General features: G+C 48.0%; 1 protein-coding gene across 27 annotated transcripts in view; it reads left to right on the top strand.

Moving 5' to 3' along the window:
- rap1gapa (RAP1 GTPase activating protein a) overlaps positions 1–19,741 on the top strand; it is a 529,693-nt gene that overhangs the window by 329,745 nt on the left and 180,207 nt on the right. For 15 of the 27 annotated variants that reach the window (XM_073032373.1, XM_073032371.1, XM_073032357.1 and 12 more), the window contains one exon: positions 11,827–11,920. Coding sequence is in view for 19 of the 27 variants with exons in the window: in XM_073032357.1 (XP_072888458.1) it covers positions 11,827–11,920 (94 nt within the window). In the remaining 8 variants the exon portion in view is untranslated. Of the gene's footprint in view, positions 1–3,159; positions 3,243–3,947; positions 3,979–4,137; positions 4,157–4,427; positions 4,533–11,826; positions 11,921–19,741 lie in introns of those variants that run through there. The other 12 variants (XM_073032355.1, XM_073032370.1, XM_073032367.1 and 9 more) reach the window with 4 other exon arrangements.

Here is a 19,741-nt window from a genome sequence, read left to right as displayed (position 1 = left end):
TTTCTGTGCTGTACTTCTCTATGACTACAACACAGAACACATCAAGTGACAAAGCAGTAGCTGGAAACAAGCCCCATTCTCCCTCCACCCCAGCCGCCCACTGGTGCACAAACACAGGTCAGCCGTCTCCAGCCTCCGGAGGACTCATCAATTCACAGACGCAGAGCCCTAATATCCTCAGCAGATTTGCAGAGATTCCCCATCAGGCCTTGGCTTCTGGATTTCCGGGGTTTGAATAGGACCTTTTATCGACCTTCGGGCTTCAATCTGGATTTCTGATCAACCTTTGGGGTTTGATCTTCAGTATCAGCCAGGGTTCGCAGATGAAGATAAACCAGGAGCCTGGATGAGGGCCCAAACTCCAGGCCTTGAATGCTGGATTCTGTGATGACAGGACCTGTAATCTATGTTTTGAACTTCAGTCTCACTGATTTCAGATGTACTCTCCATTCTGCCATCCTCACTGCCTGCCTTCAGATGTGGAGCAAAGAGACTGTGACCTGTCCTTTAATTCACCCACGTGCCTGTCCCTAAGCCCTAACTCCTTGCTCTGCCCCCAGAAACCATCACCATGAGCCTCAAAAAAACCTAAACCCAAGCCTGAGCTGTGACCTCCAAAGCTATTTATTGTCATTCGTAATGACATGTTCTGAGAATGATTGACAAGAGAAGGTGAAAATTAGATGCCATAAATAGAAGCGTGTGTTCCTTTCAGTTCCTTAAGCTGATTAATTGCCACAATGAATGTTTCTTCAAAGTTTACTGGCCTAGAGTGTCCTAATCACTCATCATCTGTTTTGCAGTTCACTTTGCAAACGAGACCATAAGATACAGGAACAGATTTAGGCCATTCAGCCCATTCAGTGTACACTGCCATTCTATCATGGTTCATTTATTATCCTTCTTATCCCCATTCTCCTGTCTTCTCTCCATAATACCTGTAGGAGCAGAATTAAACCATCTGACCCATCGAGTCTGCTCCACCATTCCATCATGGCTGATTTAGTATTCCTCTAAACCCCGTTCTCCTGCCTTCTCCCCATAACCTTTGACGCCCTGATGAATCAAGAATCTATCAGTCATCATTTTAAATATACCCAATGACTTGGCCTCTACACCCATCTGTGACAATGAATTCCACAGATTCACCACCCTCTGGCTAAAGAAATTCCTCCTCATCTCTGTTCCAAAGGGATGGCCCTCCATTCTGAGGCTGTGCCCTCCAGTCCTAGACAATCCCACGCTTTACTGCTCTGAGATTCACGGCACTTTCATTTATTTATGAACCTGTCAGAAGAGTTTATTTCAAATTGTGATCCACTACAATGTATTTGTCCCCATTTGGGAATAGGGCTGTTGGTTGTTCTGTCTCAGCTCGGTCCCCCGCAAGAACTGGGTGCCTCAGTAGTATACCGGTCAGCATGAAGCTAGTACAACCCAGGGTGTCCGAGCTCGGAGCTCAGTACGTTCTCCCATGGCCGTGTCGGTTTCCTCCAGGAGCACCAGTTCCCTCCTACACTCCAAAGCTGTGCCGGTTAGTGGGTTAATTGGTTGTTGTGAATTGCCCTGTGATTAGGCGAGGGTTAATTGTTGGATTGCTGAATGGAGCAGCTCATTGGGCCAGAAGGACCTGTTCTGCCTTTAGCGCTAAATAAATAAATAAATAAAGCGCTGCATTTCTGATTACCCTTCATGTCTCACAGATGGTCCCATCTCTTCAGATACTCGAGACACACTCACTGCATTAAAGCACTTCTACCTACAAGTGAAAAACCAAGGGACTCCTCTGGAGAGATGCTGATACAATATTAATGAAATCTGAGAGGCTATTAAACATATCCCAGTTCAAGATCGTTTAATGTCATTTCCAGTACACACATGTAAAGGAGAATGAAATAATTGTTACTCCAGATCTGATGGAGCACAGTAACATACAGAACACAATAAATATAAATACATAAATTAGCTTATATACATTGATCGTATGGTCCTAAAGAGAGGCTAGGCACAGGAGTGTCTGTACATAAGGTGACTGACAGGAAATGATAAAGTAGTGGTGGTTGGGGGTGTGGAGGGGTGGGTTAGTGGGTGGAGGTGTTGATCAGCCTCACTGCTTGGGGAAAGTGACTGTTTTTGAGTCTGGTGGTCCTGGTGTGGATGCTACGTAGCCTCATCCCTGATGGGAGTGGGACCAACAGTCCATGAGCAGGGTGGGTGGGATCCTTCATGATATTACTGGTCCTTTTCCGGCACCTTTCTGTACAAATGTCCTTGATGGTGGATCAGTGATTTACACCCGATTCTGCTAACTCTGTCTTCCTCTGATCCTTCTGCACGTGTCTACACCCCCCCCCCCACCACCTCTTCACCCACTGCCCTCTTCCCTTCAAAGGTTTATTATTGAAGCACTTTCTTGTCACCATATCCAACCATGAGATGCATTTTCTTGAAGGCATTTACAGTAGAACAGAGAAGTACGATCGAAACAATGAGAAACTACACCAGAAGAATCAGAATCAGGTGAAATGTCACCGGCATCTGTGGTGATATTTGTTGTTTTGAAGCAGCAGTACATTACAATGCATACGAAAACTATGAATTACAATAAGAGATATATATATAAACTTAAATAAGTATCGCAAAAATAGCAAGGTAGTCATCATTGTCTGTTAAGAAATCTGATGGTGGAGAAGAAGCTGTTCCTAACAAACTGACAAATAACGAGCATGCAAAAGAAGACAAACCATGCAAATACAAAATAAATTTAAAAAAATTAATTCTGAGAACATGAGGTGTATAGTCCTTGAAAGTGAGTCTATAGGTTGTGGAATCAGTTCAGTGTTAAGGTGACTGAATTTCCTTCTTCCTTCTCCTCCCCCATTTCCTCTCACCCTCTCCTTCCCCTCACTATCTCCCCATTCCCCTTCTACCCCCCCAACTCACCTTCCCTCTCCCCCTGCACATCATTCTCTTCCACCTCCCCTTCCCCAGCTTTCCCGGTCCCACCCCCTCACCTTCCCCCTTCGCCCCCACACCCTGCTCTCTCCCATTATTCCTCACCGAAACCCCCACCCACACCGAATCCCTGGGGCTGATGCTGAGTCCCAAAAAAAGTGTTGGCATGGCAACATTCCTTCTGGAGAGGGCTGCTTAATTAAGACGCACATCATAAATGCAAAGCAAACACTCAGACGGTGGATGTTCAGAGGTTCAATTGCTCTCTCTCGGAAAAGAGTTTAAACGTGCGTCTCTTCCTCTCTCTCTCTCACTCACTCTCTCTCCCTGATCTCTCTCCTTTCTCATGTTTTCACATATCATTCTATCTCCTCTCTCCCCTCTTCTCTCTCATAGTGATCTCTCTCACTCACTCTCTCCCTGATCTCTCTCCTTTCTCACGTTTTCACATATCATTCTCTCTCCTCTCTCTCTCACTCTCTCTCTCCCCTCCTCTCTCACATTCTCTCTCATAGTGATCTTTCTCATATCACTCTCTCTCTCCTATCTCTCCTCCTGTCCATCTCTCCCCCTCCCTCCCCAATCCCTCTGTCTCCCTCTCTCTCTCCCCATCTCTCCCCCTCTCCCCCCCTCTCACCCTCTCTCTCCTCTCTCTCCCCTCTCTCTCCCCTCTCCCCCCTCTCTCCCCCTCTCTCTCTCTCTCCTCCTGTCCATCTCTCCCTCCCTCCCCAATCTCTCTCTCCCCTCTCTTCCCCCTCTCCCCTTCCTCTCCCCTTCTCCCTCTCCTCCTCCCCCTCCCTCCCTCTTTCTCCCAAACTCTCTCTCCCTCCCTCCCTCCCTCCCTGTAGCAGAACTGGGGAAACACAAAGTGCTTCTAATTCTTCAAGCTGGTTCAAAGCTTTGCAGCGGACGAACAGACTAGCCGATACAGAGCACTTGTGTTTTTTTATTACTTGCGTTTACAAAGTGTATTCTTTTCTACCCACCTGCAGCAGACTGTGCTTTAAAGATCTCAGTGTTCAGGTGAATACTTTTCTATATTTAACCGTTATTATTTCGGATAGAATATCTTGTTCTTCATTGCGATTTTTGCGAGAACTTCAGAAATCCCACTGAGGTATTCAAATAAGGCAAAGACATTCCGGACCATTGCTGTGGTTAAAACGTCTGAATGAATCTTTTACACTGCGGCAGACTTCCTGTAAGTTAGCGAGAATTCCAACTGCTTTATCGGAAGATGATTACAAAAGCATCGGCTGTTTTATATGCGTGCTCCGCTTTTTTTCCACAATTACCTTGGGATTTGAAGTTGAAGGTGATGTCGGTCTGAACAAGTTAAAAATGCATCCTTGCAGTGGGGTTAAACTTTTTCATAATTCTAGTCTCATTGCAATATTTTAATAACCTTACAATGTCCTTGCTGTGAGATTGTGTAATTACCCTAAGCCATTAAGGACTTTGACTCTCCTACCATCAGGCAGGAGACTCCGTAACATTAGGACAAGAACTGTTAGAGTGGAAAACGGCTTCTTCCCTCGGGCTGTAAGACCACTGAACCCCCCCCCAGGTCTCATCACGTAAGAAGCACCAGTCGTGTTATACTGTTCACTTTTTAACTTGTATCATTCATGCACCTAATTACTTGTTAATTTATCTGTGGTAATATTACTGGATGTGTTATGCGTGTGAGTTATTTGTACTGTGCTTTGCAACTTAGGCCCTGAGGGATGTTGTTTAATTTGGTGGTGGATGGCGAAATGGATGAATGAAAATAAATTTGAGCTTGAAAGTAACAGTCTAAAAGAGAATGTTTGCAACCGCCAGATGCAGGTAGGGTAGTAAATGTGTTCCCTCTTACTGTTGAAACCCAGAAGCAAAGCAGGGATCACTGTGAGGGCACAGTTCTGCTGAAACAAGAGGGTGCAATCAGAGAGAGGGATGTTAGTTTAGGTAAAATCACTATGAAGGGACTTTGCAAGGCCAAAAGGTCAAATTCCAGTGGTCAGTAAGTCCTGGGGTAGTCAGAGGTGTGATATCTACAGGTCTGGGCCAGGGGTTGGAGGTTGCAGGCCGAGGACTGGAGGCCCCGTGGCAGCCTTTCTTGGGGTTGGAGTGGGTGGATAGGTGGCAGTCTGGGAAAGGGGCTTCTGTTGTTGTTTTGTTTTGTTGTAGTAGCTTGTGTTGTTCTGCTGAACGTTGTGGGCATGTCACGTTGGTGCCAGAATGTGTGGCAACGCCTGTGGGCTGCCCCCGTCGCATCCTTCGGTTGTGTTGGTTGTTAGCAAAAACAACATACTTGTGCTAAATAAATCTGAATCTGAATGAGACTACGGTTTAAAAAAAAACCAAAATCCTTGCCTGATGAGATTTCAGATGTAAGCAAGCAATGGGTCTCCAGTTTCATCCCTGGTCCAGTTCATCATGAGTAAAACCTACCCCACGTGCACATCTGAATGGAGCACTGTCACAAGAAAGCAGCATCAAGGACCCCCATCATCCAGGCCATGTCCTCCTCTCGTTTCTGCCATCAGGAGGAAGGTACAGGAGCCTCAGGACCCACACCACCAGGTTCAGGAACAGTCACTACCCCTCAACCATCAGGTCCCACGCCACCAGGTTCAGGAACAGTCACTACCCCTCAACCATCAGGTCCCACACCACCAGGTTCAGGAACAGTCACTACCCCTCAACCATCAGGTCCCACACCACCAGGTTCAGGAACAGTCACTACCCCTCAACCATCAGGTCCCACACCACCAGGTTCAGGAACAGTCACTACCCCTCAACCATCAGGTCCCACACCACCAGGTTCAGGAACAGTCACTACCCCTCAACCATCAGGTCCCACACCACCAGGTTCAGGAACAGTTATCACCCCTCAACCATCAGGTCCCACACCACCAGGTTCAGGAACAGTCACTACCCCTCAACCATCAGGTCCCACACCACCAGGTTCAGGAACAGTCACTACCCCTCAACCATCAGGTCCCACACCACCAGGTTCAGGAACAGTCACTACCCCTCAACCATCAGGTCCCACACCACCAGGTTCAGGAACAGTCAGTACCCCTCAACCATCAGGTCCCACACCACCAGGTTCAGGAACAGTCACTACCCCTCAACCATCAGGTCCCACACCACCAGGTTCAGGAACAGTCACTACCCCTCAACCATCAGGTCCCACACCACCAGGTTCAGGAACAGTCACTACCCCTCAACCATCAGGTCCCACGCCACCAGGTTCAGGAACAGTCACTACCCCTCAACCATCAGGTCCCACGCCACCAGGTTCAGGAACAGTCACTACCCCTCAACCATCAGGTCCCACGCCACCAGGTTCAGGAACAGTCACTACCCCTCAACCATCAGGTCCCACACCACCAGGTTCAGGAACAGTCACTACCCCTCAACCATCAGGTCCCACACCACCAGGTTCAGGAACAGTCACTACCCCTCAACCATCAGGTCCCACACCACCAGGTTCAGGAACAGTTATCACCCCTCAACCATCAGGTCCCACACCACCAGGTTCAGGAACAGTCACTACCCCTCAACCATCAGGTCCCACACCACCAGGTTCAGGAACAGTCACTACCCCTCAACCATCAGGTCCCACACCACCAGGTTCAGGAACAGTCACTACCCCTCAACCATCAGGTCCCACACCACCAGGTTCAGGAACAGTCACTACCCCTCAACCATCAGGTCCCACACCACCAGGTTCAGGAACAGTCACTACCCCTCAACCATCAGGTCCCACGCCACCAGGTTCAGGAACAGTCACTACCCCTCAACCATCAGGTCCCACGCCACCAGGTTCAGGAACAGTCACTACCCCTCAACCATCAGGTCCCACGCCACCAGGTTCAGGAACAGTCACTACCCCTCAACCATCAGGTCCCACGCCACCAGGTTCAGGAACAGTCACTACCCCTCAACCATCAGGTCCCACGCCACCAGGTTCAGGAACAGTCACTACCCCTCAACCATCAGGTCCCACGCCACCAGGTTCAGGAACAGTCACTACCCCTCAACCATCAGGTCCCACGCCACCAGGTTCAGGAACAGTCACTACCCCTCAACCATCAGGTCCCACGCCACCAGGTTCAGGAACAGTCACTACCCCTCAACCATCAGGTCCCACGCCACCAGGTTCAGGAACAGTCACTACCCCTCAACCATCAGGTCCCACGCCACCAGGTTCAGGAACAGTCACTACCCCTCAACCATCAGGTCCCACGCCACCAGGTTCAGGAACAGTCACTACCCCTCAACCATCAGGTCCCACGCCACCAGGTTCAGGAATAGTCACTACCCCTCAACCATCAGGTCCCACGCCACCAGGTTCAGGAACAGTCACTACCCCTCAACCATCAGGTCCCACGCCACCAGGTTCAGGAACAGTCACTACCCCTCAACCATCAGGTCCCACACCACCAGGTTCAGGAACAGTTATCACCCCTCAACCATCAGGTCCCACACCACCAGGTTCAGGAACAGTCACTACCCCTCAACCATCAGGTCCCACACCACCAGGTTCAGGAACAGTCACTACCCCTCAACCATCAGGTCCCACACCACCAGGTTCAGGAACAGTCACTACCCCTCAACCATCAGGTCCCACACCACCAGGTTCAGGAACAGTCAGTACCCCTCAACCATCAGGTCCCACACCACCAGGTTCAGGAACAGTCACTACCCCTCAACCATCAGGTCCCACACCACCAGGTTCAGGAACAGTCACTACCCCTCAACCATCAGGTCCCACACCACCAGGTTCAGGAACAGTCACTACCCCTCAACCATCAGGTCCCACGCCACCAGGTTCAGGAACAGTCACTACCCCTCAACCATCAGGTCCCACGCCACCAGGTTCAGGAACAGTCACTACCCCTCAACCATCAGGTCCCACACCACCAGGTTCAGGAACAGTCACTACCCCTCAACCATCAGGTCCCACACCACCAGGTTCAGGAACAGTCACTACCCCTCAACCATCAGGTCCCACACCACCAGGTTCAGGAACAGTCACTACCCCTCAACCATCAGGTCCCACACCACCAGGTTCAGGAACAGTTATCACCCCTCAACCATCAGGTCCCACACCACCAGGTTCAGGAACAGTCACTACCCCTCAACCATCAGGTCCCACACCACCAGGTTCAGGAACAGTCACTACCCCTCAACCATCAGGTCCCACACCACCAGGTTCAGGAACAGTCACTACCCCTCAACCATCAGGTCCCACACCACCAGGTTCAGGAACAGTCAGTACCCCTCAACCATCAGGTCCCACACCACCAGGTTCAGGAACAGTCACTACCCCTCAACCATCAGGTCCCACACCACCAGGTTCAGGAACAGTCACTACCCCTCAACCATCAGGTCCCACACCACCAGGTTCAGGAACAGTCACTACCCCTCAACCATCAGGTCCCACGCCACCAGGTTCAGGAACAGTCACTACCCCTCAACCATCAGGTCCCACGCCACCAGGTTCAGGAACAGTCACTACCCCTCAACCATCAGGTCCCACGCCACCAGGTTCAGGAACAGTCACTACCCCTCAACCATCAGGTCCCACGCCACCAGGTTCAGGAACAGTCACTACCCCTCAACCATCAGGTCCCACACCACCAGGTTCAGGAACAGTCACTACCCCTCAACCATCAGGTCCCACACCACCAGGTTCAGGAACAGTCACTACCCCTCAACCATCAGGTCCCACACCACCAGGTTCAGGAACAGTCACTACCCCTCAACCATCAGGTCCCACACCACCAGGTTCAGGAACAGTTATCACCCCTCAACCATCAGGTCCCACACCACCAGGTTCAGGAACAGTCACTACCCCTCAACCATCAGGTCCCACACCACCAGGTTCAGGAACAGTCACTACCCCTCAACCATCAGGTCCCACACCACCAGGTTCAGGAACAGTCACTACCCCTCAACCATCAGGTCCCACACCACCAGGTTCAGGAACAGTCACTACCCCTCAACCATCAGGTCCCACACCACCAGGTTCAGGAACAGTCACTACCCCTCAACCATCAGGTCCCACACCACCAGGTTCAGGAACAGTCACTACCCCTCAACCATCAGGTCCCACGCCACCAGGTTCAGGAACAGTCACTACCCCTCAACCATCAGGTCCCACGCCACCAGGTTCAGGAACAGTCACTACCCCTCAACCATCAGGTCCCACGCCACCAGGTTCAGGAACAGTCACTACCCCTCAACCATCAGGTCCCACGCCACCAGGTTCAGGAACAGTCACTACCCCTCAACCATCAGGTCCCACGCCACCAGGTTCAGGAACAGTCACTACCCCTCAACCATCAGGTCCCACGCCACCAGGTTCAGGAACAGTCACTACCCCTCAACCATCAGGTCCCACGCCACCAGGTTCAGGAACAGTCACTACCCCTCAACCATCAGGTCCCACGCCACCAGGTTCAGGAACAGTCACTACCCCTCAACCATCAGGTCCCACGCCACCAGGTTCAGGAATAGTCACTACCCCTCAACCATCAGGTCCCACGCCACCAGGTTCAGGAACAGTCACTACCCCTCAACCATCAGGTCCCACGCCACCAGGTTCAGGAACAGTCACTACCCCTCAACCATCAGGTCCCACACCACCAGGTTCAGGAACAGTTATCACCCCTCAACCATCAGGTCCCACACCACCAGGTTCAGGAACAGTCACTACCCCTCAACCATCAGGTCCCACACCACCAGGTTCAGGAACAGTCACTACCCCTCAACCATCAGGTCCCACACCACCAGGTTCAGGAACAGTCACTACCCCTCAACCATCAGGTCCCACACCACCAGGTTCAGGAACAGTCAGTACCCCTCAACCATCAGGTCCCACACCACCAGGTTCAGGAACAGTCACTACCCCTCAACCATCAGGTCCCACACCACCAGGTTCAGGAACAGTCACTACCCCTCAACCATCAGGTCCCACACCACCAGGTTCAGGAACAGTCACTACCCCTCAACCATCAGGTCCCACGCCACCAGGTTCAGGAACAGTCACTACCCCTCAACCATCAGGTCCCACACCACCAGGTTCAGGAACTGTCACTACCCCTCAACCATCAGGTCCCACACCACCAGGTTCAGGATGAGTTATCACCCCTCAACCATCAGGTCTCACACCACCAGGTTCAGGAACAGTCACTACCCCTCAACCATCAGGTCCCACACCACCAGGTTCAGGAACAGTCACTACCCCTCAACCATCAGGACCCACACCACCAGGTTCAGGAACAGTCACTACCCCTCAACCATCAGGTCTCACACCACCAGGTTCAGGAACAGTTATCACCCCTCAAACATCAGGCGCCTAAACCAGCGGAGATAACTTCATTCACCACTTCACTGAACTGTTCCCACAGCCAATGGACTCACTTTTAAGGACTCTTCATCTCATGATCTCGATATGTATTGCTTATTCATTTCTTTCTTTATTATTATTTCTTTTTTTTCTTCTTTCTCTTTGTATTTGCACATTTTATTGTCTTTTGCAGGTCGGTTGTTAGTCCGTCCTATTGAGTGTGGTCTTTCACTGGTTCCGTTGTGCTTTTTGTATTTACTGTGAATGCCCTTTGAACCTTGACTTTGAACTTTGGTGTGAGTACAATTAGGTCAGTTTCGGGAGGGATTTTGGTGTCATTGTAGAAAAGGAATATTGATTAGAGATTCCCAGTCACACATCAAGACACTGAAAGCACTGAAGTCCTAAAGACCATAAGACACAGGAGCAGAATTAAGCCTTTTGAATCATTGAGTCTGTTCCACCACTCCATCGTGGCTGATTTATTATCCCTCTTAACCCCGTTCTCCTGCCTTTCTCCATGACCTTTGACTAATCAAGTATCTATCAACCTCTGCTTTAAATGTACCCAATGGCTTGGCTTATTCAACCTTCTATGGCAATAAATTCCACAGTTTTGCCCTCTCTAACCGAAGAAATTCCTCTGCATTTCTTTTCTAAGGGGATATTCCTCTATTCTGAGTCTGTGTCCTCCGGTCCTAGGCTCTCCCACTATAGGAAACTTCCTCTCCATCTTTCGGACTTCTGAGACCCATTTTTCTTTGAGCTTTGTGCTCTGCTCAGACCTAATACTATTTGTAATATTGGTTTAACTATTTATTGGATTGTGATGTAAAGCATCTACTTGTACCAGGAAAGGGTGGGATTTTTGTCTTGTTCCCCTTGTTAGACAAACAACTCTCTATGTTCTTCTGGATGCCTTAGAGGGAGTTATGAAATTTGTTATTTGTAGAAAGTGGGTGAAAGGTAAAATATTTAAGAGGAGCCTCCTATCAGATTCCTTCTTCTCCAGCCCTTGACCTTTCCCACCCACTTGGGTTCACCTATCATCTTCTTGTTTGTCCTCCTTTCCCTCCCCTCACCTTTTGATTCTGGTGTCTTCCCCCTTTCTTTCCAGTCCTGATGAAGGATCCCGGCCTGAAATGTCAACTGTTTATTCAATTCCACAGATGCTGCCTGGCCTACTGAGTTCCCCCAGCATTTTGTGTGTGTTGCCCTGGATTTCCAGCATCTGCAGAATCTCTTGTGTTTGTACTTTATAGTATTTTTATGTATTCCTCTGTACTGCTGCCACAAAAGATCAAATTTCACAGCATCCTGTATGCCGGTGATAATGAAATTGATTCTGATACAACTGCATAAAGAGTTGGTTGATGGCCAATTCTGACTCCAAACTCTTATGTCAGTAATTGAACCCCACACGAGAAGCTATTGGAGAAAAGATCAGAAGAAGAACGATGGTGGTTGTAAAATGGAGTTCAAAATAAAGTTGTACTAACCAATCACTTGCTCTCTTCACACAGGAAGCATGACGGAGTGGACCACAACATCTCCAATTCATTAGAACCTCCAAGCCCAGAATTACAGTCACTGTACTCAACACGGCCCAATCACAAGGTAGGGACTGCCTCGTGTGTTGTGAACGGTTTACATTATAGAGTGGAATAAACCGTAGACATTTTGGTCTGAGATCCCCCATCATCCATAGATACTGTCTGACTTGCTGAGTTCCTCCAGCATTTTGTGTGTGTTTCTCCGGATTTCCAGCATCTACAGAATCTCTTGCATGAACAAGCAAACAGTAAGGATCAAACCTTGGAAGTTTTGGAGTGACCTTAATGTAAGATGCCTCATCTTGTTCAATGACTGGTCTTCTCCTGGAAGGAACTGAGCATTTTCAGAGACAGAGCCATCTCACATCAGAATATGAATCAGCTGTACTCGCTGATACTAAATTATTGATTAATAGTTATTTATTTAGTGATAACTAAAGCAGACCAAATGGCACCTCTATCATAAAGACAAGAGATTTTGCAGATGCTGGAAATTCAGAGTAACACACATAAAATGCAGGAGGAACTCAGCAGGTCAGGCGGCGTCTGTGGAGTGGAATAAAGAGTCGATGTTTTGGGCCAAGAACCTGCTCATACCCCCATCCCATATTTTACCTCTTTTATGAATGCTACTTTTGTATTGTTTTTCACACTACCTCAGCTTGCAATATTACACTTTATACCATTCTGTTGTACTTGCACCATGAACACAGTTTACTGCGAGAACTTTAAATGAGTAAGGAGTGGGTCATTACTATAGTGTTGTCACGTACAAGAATTTCAGGCAGATGGAGCTCGTCAGCCAAGGTTGGCAGTTCAGCTTGATTGCTTACTTGGGCCCTTAACTCCGAGTGGAGCATAAGCCCTCGATGACTGCCCATCTCCATCGTGCAAATTCGATGGTATGGTTGGAGTTCGTCAATGTTTCTGCAATCCACTGCATAAGGGATTGGCCTATACAGCTTCACCAGAGGCCTGTTGGCTGGCCTTGCCCATTTCCCCCTCTCGCGACAGGGACCTAAGCTTGGACTTTCAGAGGCAGCTCACCTAGGGTAGGAGAAGGAAAACTCTGATCTTAAATTTCCGCTGCCTTGCAGCTGTACCCACTTATGGGAAAGGCTTTGGGAGTAAACCCCGAGGAAAAATTCTGGAGCTGGAGTCCCTAAGGTAGTCCTATGTTGAGTTCAACGCAGACTGGCAACTCCTGTGACGCTACTAGTGCCAAACTGTATCAGTCTCTGCCATTCCTTTGGGTTCATCAGATATGTGGAGAGGGGGAGCTTGCTACACGGGCAACAGCTTGCTCTCCATTTCATGCTGCCCTGGCTTGTGTATCTAGACAGCTAGGACATAATACCCATGGTCAACTCTGACTGATGAAGGCCTCATCCTCATATCATCATCAGGTTACAACTTAAACAGGAAATATTCTGCAGATGCTGGAAATCCAGAGAAATGCACCCAGCAAGTCAGGCAGGATCTATGGGTGATGAGGGATCTCAGAAAAATGGTGACTGTTTATTCCCGTCTATAGTTCTGCCTGACTTATTGAGTTCCTCCAGCATTTAGTGAAGAGCTTTTTCTTTGCATGCCATATACTAATATATTCTTGACATATATTAGGTTAGGGTCTCTACCAAATGGGGGTGTAAGGCACTCGCTGGCCAATAGGTCACCCTCGGGCAAGGTGTAGCACCTACTTTGCTCCCCTCCCCACCCCTGATCAGAGTCTCGTGAAGCCATGGGAGGAGGTGGTGGATGGTCGTATGAGCAGCTGGTGCAGATCACAATTCCTGGTTATGCGACCACTGACACCAGACAGACATTCTCTGCAGGGCATTGATAATGGCCGGGGTCACCCGTCTTGTAAAGACACTGCCCAGAAGAAGGCAATGGCAAACCACTTCTGTAGAAACATTTGCCAAGAACAATCATGGTCACCCACATCATATGAGACAGCAGATAATGATGAGCTATAATAGATCATTCCATTTATAAGTACATCTAGATAATGAAAAACAAAGACAAAACAGAAAGCAGAATATAATGTTACATTTACAGAGAAAGTGCAGTGTAGGGAGACAAGTAAAGTGCAAGGAACAGAATGAAGTTGATTGAAAGATCAAAAGTTCATCCTTACCGTATAAAAGGTCTTTTTAAGATCTTATAACCAACATTCCCTCTAATTTTTTTACAGCAGTGTAGACCAACCATTGGTTTGAGCAGGAAATTTTTACGCAGCCTGAAAACTGCACAGCACTTTATATTAACATTATATAAAAGAAAGTTCCAGCTGCATGGCCGTGAAGGCGATGTGTGCGGGAGCATTTCAGCTTCTGCGAGGCCGCGCACCTGCGCAGCTCCAAGGAAATAGCGCTAATGACAATGAGATAGGACCAGGATGCTTGAGCTAGGTGGTGTATCACAAACACGAGAAAATCTGCAGATAGATGTTGCCTGGCCAAGTTGCCCCTGGGGTTATGTGTTTTCAATCGTCTGTACCTTCTGCCTGATAGGAGGGGGAGAAGACAAAATGTCTGGTGTGGGGTGGGTTCCTGATCCGCTGCTTTACCAAGTCAGTGTGAAGGTAGACAAAGTTAATTTCACTGCAAAGCGCACAAAATGCTGAAGGAACTCAGCAGGTCAGGCAGCATCTATGGAGAGGATAAACAGTCAACACTTTGGGCTGAGATCCTTCATCAGGACTGGAAAGGAAGGTGACAGAAACCAGAAGGGGAGCGGGAGGAATACAAGCTGGCTGGCAATTGATCAGGTGAAGCGGAAGGTGGATAGGTTGGGGAAGACGGGATGAAGTAAGAAGCTGAGAGGTAATAAGTGGAAGACTTAAGGAGAATGGACCATGGGAGAAAGGGAAGGAGGAGGGGATCTGGACAGAGGTGATGGGCAGGTGAGATGAGGGGAAGAGGTTTCACTGCCTGCTGGTGTATATGACAAACAGACTAATCTGAATTTGAATGAAATTTGAATAAAATGGGGAATTATTGAAAAAGGGAATTGCATTGTCTGGGAAATGTCAGTAACAATTCTCCCCACTGTCTGTAAGGAGTTTGTATACCTTCCCTGTGACCGTGTGGGTTTCCTCTGGGTGCTCTGGTTTCCTCCCACAGTCCAGAGAAGTACCAGTTAGTAAGTTAATTGCTCATTGTAAATGAAAGATTAAATCAGCTGTTTGCTGGGTGGCATGGCTCAAAGGACCTATTCTGTGCTGTATTTCAGTAAAATAAAATAAAGTTATATCAAAAATGGAACTACGTTGAAGGAAGATAAACATTAATGTGGAATGGTTAAATGACACATTATCTCCTTGTATTTTTCTATATGTGGTCGATTCCAGTTAACTGGGCCATTGGGTAATCAGGGCAGCTGCATATTTGAGACAGCTCTGAAAGAACACAAACTAATTGAGAAAATTGTCGGGATTCTCATCGTTTATTTTGAGGATGTGACTAAACACATTGATGAAGGAAGAGCAGTAGATATAGTGTATATGGATTTCAGCAAGGCATTTGATAAGGTACCCCATGCAAGGCTTATTGAGAAAGTAAGGAGGCATGGGATCCAAGGGGAGATTGCTTTGTGGATCCAGAACTGGCTTGCCCACAGAAGGCAAAGAGTGGTTGTAGATGGGTCATATTCTATATGGAGGTCGGTGACCAGTGGTGTGCTTCAGTGGTGTGTTCTGAGACCCCTTCTCTTCACGATTTTTATAAATCATCTGGATGTGGAAGTGGAGGGATGGGTTAGTAAGTTTGCTGATGACACTAAGGTTGGAGGTGTTGTGGATAGTGTGGAGGGCTGTCAGAGGTTACAGCAGGACATCAATAGGATGCAAAACTGGGCTGAGAAGTGGCAGACGGAGTTCAACCCAGATAAGTGTGAAGTGGTTCATTTTGGTAGGTCAAATATGATGGCAGAATATAGTATTAATGGTAAAACTCTTGGCAATGTGGAGGATCAGAGGGATCTTGGGGTCCGAGTCCATAGGACGCTCAAAGCAGCTGCGCAGGTTGACTCTGTGGTTAAGAAGGCATACGGTGCATTGGCCTTCATCAATTGTGGAATTGAATTTAGGAACCGAGAGGTAATGTTGCAGCTATATAGGACCCTGGTCAGACCCGACTTGGAAAACTGTGCTCAGTTCTGGTCACCTCACTACAGTAAGGATGTGGAAGCCATAGAAAGGGTGCAGAGGAGATTTACAAGCAGGTTGCTGGATTGGGGAGCATGCCTTATGAAAATAGGTTGAATGTACTTGGCCTTTTCTCCTTGGAGCGACGGAGGATGAGAGATGACCTGATAGAGGTGTATAAGATGATGAGAGGCATTGATCGTGTGGATAATCGGAGGCTTTTTCGCAGGGATGAAATGGTTACCACAAGAGGACACAGGTTTAAGGTGCTGGGGAGTAGGTACAGAGGAGATGTTAGGGGTAAGTTTTTTACTCAGAGAGTGGTGAGTGCGTGGAATGGGCTGCCGGCAACGGTGGTGGAGCCGGATACAATAGGGTCTTTTAAGAGACTTTTGGACAGGTACACGGAGCTTAGAAAAATACAGGGCTATAGGTAAGCCTAGTAATTTCTAAGGTAGGGACATGTTGAGCACAGCTTTGTGGGCCGAAGGGCCTGTATTGTGCTGTAGGTTTTCTATGTTTCTATTTGGGACACTTTGCTGCTTAACTGGGGCAGGAGACTGTTGCCGAACAGATTCTGATTACTGCAGGTCATGCACGCTTTATATGGGCGTTAGACACTACATCGCGATTAGAACGAGCAGTTTTTAAATAATGACAGCTGTGTGTTCAAAAAGCAGTGACTTTTGTCACCAGTAGTTGGTGACAAGTAAGCAGTAAGACAATTTGGAACTGTCTTTCCCACTGTGGTTTCAAGCACTCCAGCTTGGAGATGCCAGAAATGTCTGGAAGTGAAAATGAAACTATTTCACTGCTTTAATAAGTAAGAAACCATAAAGAATTTGAAGGTATCATCAATCATCTTTAATGTTACAATAAAAATAAGGATTTGGAAGATGCATCGTCCAACACATTGTATGAAGGCAGTCCATTATCTGCACTCAGTGTCTGCATTGATTTTGTTCATTGCATACACTGGATTCATTCCTCCATTGATAACAAGTAGGAACTAATACTCAGTTTTACAGTACTGTAGTAGTATTGGAGATGTTCTAACTTGTTCTGTGTTTCATTTAAATACATAATTTGTTGCTCAGTTAAATGGTAGTTTGTCTTTTCAACTCTTTTTTTAACTTTTTCCATGAATCTTTGGCTAATTGTGACAGTCATTTAATTGGATCAAAATGTATTGGTCCTAATGTGTCCCAATTAAGCAGAATCCACTGTATTTAATAAACATTACACTCAGAATCTAATGCATTTAATATACATTACCCTCAGAATCCACTGTATTTAATTTACACTCAGAATCCATTATATATAATACACACCACTTTATTAGGTACACCTGTTCATTAATGTGAATATCAAGTTCAAGTTTACTGTCATTCAACTGTATTGCCAAACCAAACATTGTTCCTCCAGTCTAGGTGAACAGCACGGGACATATAATTCACGCACAGCACATAAAGTAATATTACTACAGATAAATTAACAAATAATAAGGTGCACTTACGACACAAGTCAAAAAGTAAACAGTACAACACGACTGCCACTTCTTACATGAAGAGACCCGGGTGGTGACAGGGAGTTCAGTCATCTCACAGTCCGGGGGAAGAAGCTGTTTCCCACCCTAACAGTCCCTGTCGCAGTGCTACAGTACCGTCAGTCTGATGGTAGGGGGTCAAAGAGATTGTCGGATGGATGGGAGGGGTCACTGACAACGCTAAGGGCCCTGCGTACACAGCGCTCCTGATAAATATGTCTGATGGGTGGAAGAGAGACCCTAATAATTCTCTCAGCAGTACTCACAATCCTTTGTGGTATCTTGCAGTCAAATGCCTTGCAATTTCAGTGTCAGGTGGTGATGCAGCTGTTCAGGACACTCTCAATATCTGATGGACCAATCATCTGGCAGCAAAGCTTGCAGACATGGTCAAGAGGTTCAATTGTTGGGCTACAACACCAGATTCTGCTCCTGTACCTGAATCAGCAGATGGTAATTTTAACTCCAAGTAATAAACTGATTAGATGTTGCCTGGATTGGAGGGTCTACCTTATGAGGTTGAGTGTACTTGACCTTTTCTCCTTGGAGTGACGGAGGATGAGAGATGACCTGATCTGGTGTATAAGATGATGAGGGGCGTTGATCATGTGGATAGCCCGAGGCTTGTTCCCAGGGCTGAAAAGGCTAACATGAGGGGGCATAGTTTTAAGATGCTTGGAAATCGGTACAGAGGGGATGTCAGGGGTAAGTTTTACACACAGGGTGGTGGGTATGTGGAATGCACTGCCAGCGGCAGTGATGGAAGTGGATACAATAGGGTCTTTTAAGAGCCTCTTAGATGGGTACATAAAGCTTAGAAAAATAGAGGCTATGCGCTAGGGAAATTCTAGGCAATTTCTAGAGTAGGTTACATGGTCAGCACAACATTGTGGGCTGAAGGGCCTGTGAGGTGTTGTAGATTTCTATGTTCTATGTTCTAAATTTCAGGGAAATGTATTCTAACTGAACTCTTTGAGGTTCAATGACGTACACGAGTGGTCAATGTCATACTGTGATGAGCTAATCTAAAGGATGTCTGAGTTAGGGAGTAGAGAGAGCAGTGCAGCTCAGAGAGTGCCACATTTATGCTTGTGTGTGTGTGCTTTCACGTTTATTTTGAGCTTTTCTCATCAGACCAAGTGCAGGTTAATTTTTAATGTGGTTCTACTCTCCCGCTGATGCAGTGGCAAGCCAACATTAAGGTTGAAATTCAAGGACTCTGGGCCAGAGTCCCCAAGCGCTGGACTTGCAGTGGTGACAGGTGAAGTGCAGCCTCACTAAGTGCTGTGAGAGTTCCTCCTGCGGCTGACACTCACTGCCTCCGGCGCCTCTCCCGTCAGAAGCTTTTAACAGTGAAAATGCAGTCTGGCGTTCTACGCTGTCTTGCTCAGTCTGAAGCATGGAACTGCTGTTTAGTTGTCGAAGAGCGCACTGACAGTGGATATATTGTGGTATCTAAATTAATGTACAGAGAAATACAAGCTGATAGTGTGTGATCATCTGCATTTTCAGGCAAGAATTCCTCTCTCCCCGTTTCTTGCTCAAACTCTTTATCCTGTACATTATTTCTCTCACCTGCTCACTTTCATCATCTCTCACCCAACCCCTCCTGACCCTTGGCATCATCCCGTCCATCTAAACATCCTCTCCTCTCCTACTCCTCACATTCCCTGTCTTCCAACCCCCAGTTCACCCCCTCTCTCCCCCGCCCTCACCCTCTCTCTCCCCCTCACCTTCACTCTCCTCCTCACCCTCTCTCCCTACCCACTCTCACCCTCTCTGTCCCCCACCCTCACCCTCTCTCTCCCCCTCACCCTCTCTCTCCCCCACCCTCTCTCCCTACCCTCTCTCACCCTCTCTCCCCCGCCCTCACCCTCTCTCTCCCCCTCACCTTCACTCTCCTCCTCACCCTCTCTCCCTACCCACTCTCACCCTCTCTGTCCCCCACCCTCACCCTCTCTCTCCCCTCACCCTCTCTCTCCCCCACCCTCTCTCCCTACCCTCTCTCACCCTCTCTCCCCCGCCCTCACCCTCTTTCCCTCACCCTCTCTCTCCCCCTCACCCTCTCTCCCCCTCCCCCTCTCTCTCCCCCTCACCCTCTCTCTCCCCCTCACCCTCTCCCCGCCCTCACCCTCTCTCCCTACCCTCTCTCACCCTCTCTGTCCCCCACCCTCACCCTCTCTCTCCCC

The sequence above is a fragment of the Hemitrygon akajei genome, chromosome 29, assembly GCF_048418815.1.
Source record: "Hemitrygon akajei chromosome 29, sHemAka1.3, whole genome shotgun sequence".
NCBI classification, from domain to species: Eukaryota; Metazoa; Chordata; class Chondrichthyes; order Myliobatiformes; family Dasyatidae; genus Hemitrygon; species Hemitrygon akajei.
This window is presented reverse-complemented; position numbering and strand designations above follow the sequence as displayed.